General features: G+C 33.7%; 1 protein-coding gene across 1 annotated transcript; it reads right to left on the bottom strand.

Annotated features, from left to right (window-relative positions):
- Nucleotides 1–9887: 9887 nt before the first annotated feature.
- LOC120355146 lies at nt 9888–10658 on the bottom strand. Its single transcript, XM_039443466.1, has one exon. It carries the CDS (start codon nt 10656–10658, stop codon nt 9888–9890), a length of 771 nt encoding a protein of 256 aa, XP_039299400.1.
- Nucleotide 10659: the final 1 nt, after the last annotated feature.

Raw genomic sequence — 10659 nt, 5'->3', positions numbered from 1 at the left:
AACATAAAATTCTTCTCAACTCACATTAAATTCGAATTTTAATAATAGCACAGTACAACCTATCTCTTACTCCAGCCGCCAAATATACTAAGATAAAAGTAATTCTCGACAATTTCAAAGGGAAGGTTCGGTCAAATATTAATCAATTATAGTGGCCAGAATAGATTCACTCACCCGTGATAATAATTCCGAGGGTCACTTTCATTAGGATCGAAAACCGCATCTTGGCTTCTGGATTCAGGTTAGAGTCACACGAATACGTTGTTCCCGCGAATTAATTTATTGTTCTCACGGAAAATAATCACACGAATAAGTTCCACAAAATATATCAGAAAACTACAGGCGAACTTTATCGTTCATACTTCAGGAATAAGTTCAACAAATTAGCCTATAACGAAAAACTGTAACCAATCCTTATTGTCCGTATCGCTCGAATAATTTCAACAATATTATAACGAAACACAAAAAAAAAGATTCTATCGTTCATATCTCACGAATTGTTCAACATAACACAACGAGTACAACGAATTAATTCGACATTAACTAAACACTAAAGACAAATTTTATCGCTCGTAGCACGCGAATAATTACGACAATTATAACGAATCAATTGAACTTGATTTTTATCGTTCGAATCACAAAATAAATTTAACAAAATATAACAATTAAAACTTATTTCACCGCAGTGCGTCTCGCGTTCGAGAGTAACCGTTCGCTCAGGAGTCCATCGCTGACTGACTCGAGGGCTGTCCATGGACATTACCCTAGCCTAAAACGCTTGGGAAACTCACCTTTTTCTCACGGCAGAGAAAGAGTGAGAGCTCAAAATTGGATGGAGAAAGAGATAGTTCCTCGTGGAAAACTGTCACCAGATTGCAGTTTTTTCTCCACGAGGCAGAAGAATACGCTGTACTGTGCACAATTCTTATATTCTAAAACGCAATAATCTATTTCTCACACTAGAGAAAATTGAAATACCCTTACGTCTAGAAAAAAAATGAACATTAGAAAATTCAGTCCGATCACGCCATCGAGTCCAAAGTTCAATGATTTTAGATTGGCGTATCATGAGAACTAAAAAAATTAAATTAATTCACCTCCTCTCAATAATTCTACCCATTTACAAAAGTGAAAATAGAACATTTTCTTCAGAAGGTGTCTCCTCCTCCCTCACCTGTGTAACTTAATCCCTAAAAATGTCTCAATTTAGGCTTTCTGACCAATAATTCCTAAGTGGAATTGAATTCCAACCCTTTTTTCTATCTTCTTCAAAAATCATCTTCTACTCACCGTTATCGAGATAAAGAAAATGTTTTACACAAATAAATTGAGACTAAAATTTTTTTGAGTTTTCCAAAAAGTCTCACTTTAAGCTTTTAGTTGATCAATTCGGGTGCAGAATTGCAATTCAAATACTTTTTGTCTTTTGCAAAAATCGTCTACAATGCACTGTTAACGATATAATTGACCTTTCGCGCTAAATCCAGAGGGACTTTGAATAAATTTGCCAGATGTTCAAGTTTCCCAAAAAAGTCGAAAAATTGTATTTCTAATCAATAGTTCGGATGCAGAATTGAATTTCAAACACTCTTTGTCTTTTGCGAAAATTGTCTACAATGCACTGTTGATGATATAATAGACCTTTTGCGCTAATTTTAATCCATAGGGACTTAGAAAAAATTTGACCGATTTCTAAGTTTCCCAAAAATGTTCGAAAAAGCAGTCTTTTATTACTTATTCAGCTACAGAAGTAGATTTCCAGCACTTCTTCTCCATGCAAAAATCCCGTCAGACGGGCCGTTGACGGGCTACTAACGTTTAATAATTGGTAATTGATTATGGAAAATTTTGAAAAAAATCCTTAACGATTCTGTTTATGTTATAAACATTGTCCTAGAATTTCAAATGTTTCCATCCAAAATTGAGAAAGTTATATCATTTTTTCAAATTAGATTCCAGTTTGTGCTGAAAATGTCACAAGAAACACACCAAGCCTATGGAATAATTTTCAAGTTTTAAATTCAAATAATAATAAACTACTATTTTATTGATTCCAACATTATTTCAGTGCAAGCACAAATGTCCCCCATGAAGAAATCATTAATCTGCCCCAGAAATATCGACTGTTTTAACGTTAATAATAAAGATTGTCTATATCAATAACTTTGAAATTCCCGGGGTGATGCATGCTTTTGCACTTGAGCGGCAGCCAAGATTTCCTGTTTTCTTCAGTTTTAGTTTGAACGTTTGAACGTGAAGTCTCAAGATCTCGAGATTAGTCTGTTGTTTCATTGTTTAATCGCATCATCAAGTCATGGTTTATTGTCTATCCTGCTCATTTTTGATTGCTGAAAGTTTTAATGAAGGTAAGATCATTAATTTATGTCCAGGATATTTATTGATACGTACAGAAGTTACTAAACAAAGTTGTTTAGCCTACTACGGATTTGCTAGTAATGGCAAAGCGTTCCCCAGACAAATTTGTAAAGCATTCATGTTTTTTTTTAAAAGCACTATGGTAAATAATTATTTTAGGCCCTATTAATAACCCTGATACAACAATAATAATTACTGTTTAGTGTGTATAAGTTGAATGTTTTTCATTTTCAAACCCCAAACTGTTAATTAACCTCAAACTTATAGAAAAACTATTAAGTAAGTGGTTTCAATTTTATGATTTAGGTATTAGATTTTAAACTAGTGATTATATGATTCAGTAATATCATAATAAATTGATTTAATATTATGAATGTTTAACATATAAGGAGCTATTGTAAAATGTTACAATAATAAAGCTAATACCAGAATAGGCCTACACACTAATAATATTAGGTAGTTATTTATAGGCATATATATTAGGGACTATAGTTACATTTAACCTAATTAATTTTTTGAATACAGTATTATGATTAGATAAAACCTTATTTATTCCAATATAACTAGTACCGTATCAAATCAACCTCTTGTAAAATTACCTCTTGTAATAAACTGTAAATAGCATCAATTATTCTTATTGATAGGCTGCAATTTGATAATTAGTTCATTACTATGTAAGGCCCTTGAATTCTCTCTTGTATTGGTTTATTGTTATATTATTTACTATCACTTATAAAATTCCGTTTAACTAGAAAATTGCTTTCATACATTTGATGTTTAATTTAATTTCAGGCAAAGGTGGGAATAGAACTGCAGACGCATATACTAAAATCCACCATGACAGGCAAATATTCTAGATTAATATAGATTTAAAACTCCTTTCTACATCTGATGGTAACCATTTTTAGTAAGTTGCACTCTACTATTTCCTTCAAGAATCAATTCTTTTACAATTCATAAACAACTTACTTTACAACCTCAAAAACAACTTCATAAACAACCTTTACAACCAAACTTCCCTACAATATATTCAAGAATTACTGAAGCAGTTTTAAGATTTTAAAATGATAACTTTATCATTGAATAGGCTCAGATTTTCAATTTCATATGAAGCAAAAATGTATTGTAAAACAAGCTGCAAATTAGTATAACCTAGTAATTTCCAAAGAACCATATTGGAGTCTTGAGTCACAAGAAAAATTGAGTCAGAAGTGCAGCTGCACAACTAAGTTACATAGTCCTATCAATGATTTATATGTTAGTATTGTGAAGATTAAATGTATCTTATGCCCCACGTAACAAATAATATTTAGTCATCTATTTAAATTAACCTATTACAAACAGGCATTTGCCCTTAACAGTAAATTACAAAATTAGAATTATTGATTAAAAACTAGTCCAAATATTGAGGTTATGAGTCAAATTTTTTTTGTTTCTTTGAAGATTTGCAATCTAGAAGAAGGAAGGAAATCCTTAGAACAAGAACCAATAATTCAATTTTTTAAATGCTCTTGTCTCAAAATTTCAAATTTTAGGATTATTGATTCTTGTTCTAAGGTACAGTTTTAATGTTGGATATGTTACAAGAAGTTTGACGAATGAGTGAACTGGCAGAAGTGTGAACCGCGGCTAGAGTCGGTTTAAGGTTGTGCAAAGGCTAAAAATAAAATTTATAGTGGTGATATTTTTCAAAGTTTTTCGGTTTGTATATCATTAAGCTATCAAAATGAAAAGGTATTCTCAGGAAAACATTTTTTCCGATCATTACTTTTTGAGATATGAGAGCCTAAAGTTTAAATTTTTGGGACAGAACATTTAAAATTTGGTAAAAGATAAATCCTTGAGATTTAGAGGATAGATTCTTCATAGTATTGTTGAACTATTGAAAAAATATTTTCTGAAAATATCCATTTTATCGAAAATACAAGGTTTTTTGGCCACTCTGTATCTATATAGAACAAGGCAATCATTTATCATGAAAATATTGGTTGGTTCTGAATTTATTTATCCTTTTGTGGATACAATCACAAATCATATAAATATAATTTGGAAAGAATGGCAGGCTTTGTCCAAAACTATTTTATTCCCAAATTTGATAATGAATAATATGTCCCTAAATGTTTTTATAATTTTACTGCTGAAAGTTTAAGTTTAATTTTCATTGATGTTTAAAAAAATATAGGTATAAAAATCAGAAATAAAATATAAATTACTAGCAGGCCCTCTTTTTCATGTCTATATTGACTGGACTAATATGGTTGCAACTTTGAGTGAGTTAGTGTGAACGCATTACTGGGATAAAACATACCTATAGTCTTTTTTCTTTAGGGCTACTTGAGAATAATACTTGAGAATAGAAATCAAAGAAAAATAAAAATAATATTATTCTAATATTTTTATTTCTAAAAAGAAATATGCCAATTTTAAAATGGGTACTTGAATTTCTGTTTTTATTTATATACCTACAGGTATGGTTTGAAAAACAAATACGGCTATCTACTACAGTGCAGTGTAAATATTGCCTAAAACGCTAACCTTGCTAACATATAAAAATTAACATACAATAAAAATAAGTAACATCCATATTTACATAACCAAAAATGTCATATATTCGACTATAAAGGAATAGCACATTCGCTCCTGGGTGGCACATATATGTGCGACATGACTAATCAACTCCTCCCAATAAAAAATTAGGTTTACTTCATATATACCAGTCAATTAATACAGGATACTCCACACATTCCAAATCATATCACCTGTTGAAATGAATATTTCCATAACAGTAATTTGAATTACTCTGGAAGATCGTTAAATTCCTCAAGTTTCTCAAATTTCAGGGTTTTTTCACTCGTGACACATATATGTGCCACTCGGTCTTTATATAGAATGGTGAGTGTAAACCAAGGATAGTGTATAGCAGGTTGCCTCAATCGCGTTTACATACGCGGATGAGATGGCATGAGCCTACGTGGCAAACGCCGGCTTCCCATAAGAATTACATACAAAACACCGCGTCAAATATCACTTCCTCACATGAAAACCGCTGTATTGATAAAAAATATGAATATGCTATTCAATTCAGAAAGAAACAAGCTCCACATCAATGTGTATTTTGAAAACATTAATTCATTTCAAAAAGTGTAGAAAGTCCTTGAATCTATCACTATATTCAATCGGTAAAACCTATTCATATTTGTGAAAAGGCTGGTAACTTATTTGTTTTGGACTTATTTAAAACAATAATTTGACAAAATGAAGCGAACTTATTTAATTTTATGCTGGTCGGCCAATAATATTTAAAAATGATTGTTGCTTATTTGACAATTGTTTGTGAAAATTGATAGTTGTATCGTCGCCCGGAATGCTAGTTGCAAGCATTTGTATTAATGATATTTGTTTAAGACTTTATTAATTGACATATACCTAGAACCAATTTAGCGAAATCATGTTCACCATGGTTACAAGTTATTTTTAGAACGTTGAACTGTCTGGTTACTAATAATTATTTCAGTTGTCTACTGGAAAGCGTAGTGCCAACACGTTGCTCTTGTATTGTGTTTTTGTTTCTGCTCAGTGCAGTATTATTATTATTGACGATTATCAGTATATTTTATTGATTATTTTCATGGGACACAAATTTACAAAGGAAATACCATATATTATTCACGGTAGTATGATATTTTTTATTTCAATGTGTCCATGGGATACTTATGAATGCAAAAAACACTTGTGTAAAGCAAGAATAGATCTTAATTATAACTTAAATTGTTCAACAAATTATAACTTCAAATAATATAACATTAATTATTCATGAAATTATTCAATTACTTTACAGTACAGTAGTGTAATGCGATTTATTTTTTGATAAAATAACAGCATTAAAGTCATTAAAAGTCATGATTATCTATTTTTTTATCATAATTGGGATAAATAAAAATCTTTATAATGTTTAAATGATGTTCATATATTCTTAGGGCTTATCTAGACTGTTTATTTTTGTGATAAAGCTAGGCAACCGTTGATGGGTTCGCATTGCTATGTTTCAGGAGTTGTTGATAAAATAACGTTAATATCCTGAAATTCCTAAAGAAGCTGTTAGTTCTTTCCACAGACTTCATAAGGATAAAATTTCTAAATGAGAATAGAATCTGTTTAAGAGAAAGAACTAAAACGATGCAGAAAAAACTAATAGAAAGTACAAAAACGTATTTGAAATGGTATTATTAAATCAAATTGTGTGTTCAAACGATTTGTTTTAGACTCGCCGGTAACATTTATAGGATTTTTACTGAAAATTAGTTTGATATTGTTTCAAAGGGGATAAAATGCTGAACATTTTGATGTCAATCACTTCTATGTAAAGTTGATGGTTGATTTGCTATGAGGGCTCAAAGTTGGCATTTTTATATTTGAATGCATGTTAAGCCAGGGCGAGAGGTCGCAGCATGACGTCACACCATAGCAGGCTGCGTTCTCCACGCGTCTTATGTGATCAAGGCAACCTCCTATTATACTATTCTTGAGTGTAAACCACCTGAACCAACCCATTTTTTTTTGTCTGGAAACTAGGCCCACTAGCGGGCATAGGCCTCCCCCAGGTTTCTCCATCTCTGTCTGTTTCTCGCCATCTCCATCCAGTTACTTCCTGCTGTCCTCACGATGTCATCCTTCCATCTGGCTTTCTGTCGTCCAACTCTTCTTGTTCTCCACGATGGTTCCCAGCTGGTAACTTCTCTCGTCCATCTGCCATCCTCTAGTCTTGCTATATGTCCAGCCCATTTCCATTTCAGCAACTTCATTGTTTTTGTCACATCCTCAAGGTTTGTCCTACTTCTTATAACAGAGTTTCTGATTCTTTGTTGTCTCCTAATGTTCAATATACTCCTCTCCATGGCTGTTTGAGTGACTTGAACCTTCCTCAGCAACGATTTCTTACAAGCCCAGGACTGTACTCCATATATAAGTGCTGGTATTATACATGACTTGAGAACTTTTGCCTTTGTTGTGACATTGAGATCTTTACTCTTCATAATACACTTCAAAGCCCAGTATTTCTTCCATGCTATGTTGCATCTTCTCTTCACCTCTGTTTCTTCTCTTGCTGCAAATGAAAAGTTCTGACCGAGATAAATAACTTCATTTGTCGGATTCAACCTTTTGCCGTTGATTTCTATTTCACAAGTTTCTCTGTTGGACATTATGAAAGTCTTATCTGGATTGATGATGAGTCCGGCTTGTTCACTGGCGTTTGCGAGATCTTCCAACATAGCTTGCAGTTCCAGATTCGATTTCGCAATAATGACAATATCATCCGCAAAACGAAGATGATTGAGATATTCTCCATTGATCTTAATTCCTAATCTCTCCCATCTTAACAGTTTAAAAACCTCTTGGAGAGCTGCATTGAATAGTGTCGGTGATGCCGGGTCACCCTGCTTTACTCCTCTTTCTAGCCTGAAGTACTTGCCTGGTTTTTCAAGAATTACCCTTGCGGTACTGTTTTCGTAATAATGTTCCAGTATGTTAATGTAGATCTCTGGAACACCTTGATTTCGAAGAGCCGTGAACAAGAATGCATGACTAACACTATCGAACGCTTTCCGGTAGTCGACAAATGCCATATGAAGACCAATTTGATACTCTGAACATTTTTCAATTAGTTGATTGATGACTTGGATATTATCGAGAGTTGAAAAGCCTTTCCGGAATCCGGCTTGCTCGACGGGTTGCTGAGATTCGAGGATCGGTTGAATGCGGTTTGTCAATAGTCTCATGAATAATTTTCCGATGGATGACGTAATACTGATGGGGCGGAAGTTATTTATATCGTATATGTCTCCTTTTTTGTACAGAAGTATAATATCGGCTGATTTCCACTGATGTGGTACATGCTGCTCTCTCAATACTCTATTGAATACATTCGTCATCAGGGTTATAATCACTGGAGCAAGAGTCTGAATCATTTCATTTGTGATTTTATCGTTACCAGCCATTTTGTTTTTCTTCAATGTTTGTACACAATTCATTACTTCTTGATCTTGGAAAACTGTAATATCTGTAACTGTAATAACATTTGAAATTTCAAATGTTGTATTCTCAGAGCATTTGAATAATTTCTTGTAGAATAGTGTAGCTTTCTCAATTATTCCGTGTCTATTCCTATCTATTCTTCCACGTTTATCTTTCAGTCCTGAGTTCCATTGAATACCATGTGATAGATCCTTCTTCATTTGTTTTATTGAACCAGTTGAGTCTAAGGCTTCTGAAATGATTCGGTCCTCATGAATTTTCAGGTCTTTTCTAATATGAAGTCTCGTTATTCTACATAGAAGGTTGTATTCGATTTTTTCTTCTGAAGTTTTTGGATTCTTCCTCTTCAAAGCCTCTCTCATACATATTAAATCTTTCGTGTTCTGTGAGATTTTTGTTGGTTTGCTTGAAGCTGATTGTTTGAATGATCTTACAACAAGAAATTCCATCAGATCGTAGGTCTCCTGCAATGTCAGGTGCGATTCATTTTCAATGATGTGTTGTACATTGGTCGCTAACTCCTGTGTCTCTCTTTCATCCAATTCCAGCGTTCTAATAACATTTCCATTCCAAACACGCCTCGGTCTCATTGAAGCCAATTCTTTAGACAATGTGATAGTTATCAGTCTATGGTCTGTGAAGAATTTAATTTTTCCAGTTACCTCGAACTGGCTAATGAGGCCTCTGCATGTTGTTAGAACATAGTCGATTTCAGTTCTTGTTTGCTGATTCGGTGAGATCCATGTCCACTTTTTTCCCATTCTTTTCTTGAAAAATGTATTTATCACCTTCATGCCCTGTTGAAAACAGAAATCCACTAGCATTTGGCCTGCCTCGTTTCTCCTCCCGTATCCATATTTTCCCACAACATTCGCCTCGTTGTCTTCCTGTACACCAACCTGTGCATTAAAGTCGCCGAGTATTATTGTCGAATTTTTCCAATTATTGTTCTTATCTTGGGACAGAAAAGTAGTAAGAGATTCATAAAACAGTTCTCGCTCGATTACATCCGATTCTGCTGTGGGAGAGTAGACTTGATAAATATTCAACGTTTTAGAGCTTCCCACTCTTAGCCTCAAGACTGCGATTCTTTCTGAGAAACCTTTAAGCTCGAGTATTTTTCCTTTTAAATGTTTCCTGATTAAAAATCCAACTCCTCTTTGACCCTGAGTCTCGCCGAAATGATAGAAAATGAAGTCGCTCTTTCTGAAAATAATTTTTTCAGAGTTTCTTCTCACTTCTGCCAAACCAAGAATGTCTATATTTGTGTCTAGTAATGCCTCTTCCAATTCACAAACTCGATCTTCTGTACGAAGTGTTCTTACATTCAGTGTACCAATCATCAAACCTGGGGGGTTTCGGTCACACTTCCCCTCGGTGACCAGCCTTTCTGGGGAAAACAAATTTTTATTTATATTTCTTTTGTTTTTCTTTTCATAATCGTTTCCGTTGGTTGGTTGCCTAGTTTCCGGTAAGTCCTATTCTCTATTTTCTGCAGATGTGTCAGTACATCGCCCGATTTCTTGTGAGTCCTTGTTCCTATTTTTGAAGTATCCATCCAAAGAGCCTTTTCCAAGATGAAAACTACCTTGCTTACCATCTCGCTTCTTTGCTGGCTTGGTGTTTTGCTCTTCTTTTTGCGGTGAAATACTCAATTCTCTTTTCTTCTTTGTTTTTCCATTCTCACTGCCTATAAATAGCTTGTCATATTTCAATACGGCGTACTTTCCTTGTTTTCTTGCTTCAAACATATCTTCTTTTAGCTCCTTCCTCTTCTGTAACACATCCCGAGGAAAATCTTCTGTGATGAACACCTCTTTACCTTTTAATGCTCCTTTATTTTTCAAAATTTCCATCTTCTTCCTCCACGTTGTTAATCCGATTACAATTGGTCTTTTGGTATTTCCTGTTTTCTTCCCCAAACGCCTGATGAAATCCAGCTCCCAATTCTCGATTTCCACTCCAATTTCATGTCTTATCAATCTGAAAAACCGATCTTCTAGATTTTCATCGGTTTTCTCCTCAACACCATGGATAATTAAGTTTTTCCTCTTGTTATCTTTTTCTAGTTGCGATATCTTCTCTTCTTGATCCTTCAATTTTTTATCAAGGCTACTTAAATGATTTTTCAACATTGCTCCAAATTTTTCTGTGAAGGTATCAAATCTTTCGTTCATTTCTTTCTTTAAGTCCTGACTCATCTCCGTTCTAAATGAGTTGAACATATCTTTGAAGCTGTCTGCATCCATT

Source organism: Nilaparvata lugens, chromosome Y (assembly GCF_014356525.2).
Source record: "Nilaparvata lugens isolate BPH chromosome Y, ASM1435652v1, whole genome shotgun sequence".
Taxonomy (NCBI): Eukaryota; Metazoa; Arthropoda; class Insecta; order Hemiptera; family Delphacidae; genus Nilaparvata; species Nilaparvata lugens.
The sequence above is the reverse complement of the archived record's forward strand: the minus strand, read 5'-3'. Positions and strand labels throughout refer to the sequence as shown.

What these genes read in the sequence shown, in the direction of transcription:
- LOC120355146 (XM_039443466.1), bottom strand. Translation starts at nt 10,658, where the DNA reads ATGGATGCAGACAGCTTCAAAGATATGTTCAACTCATTTAGAACGGAG.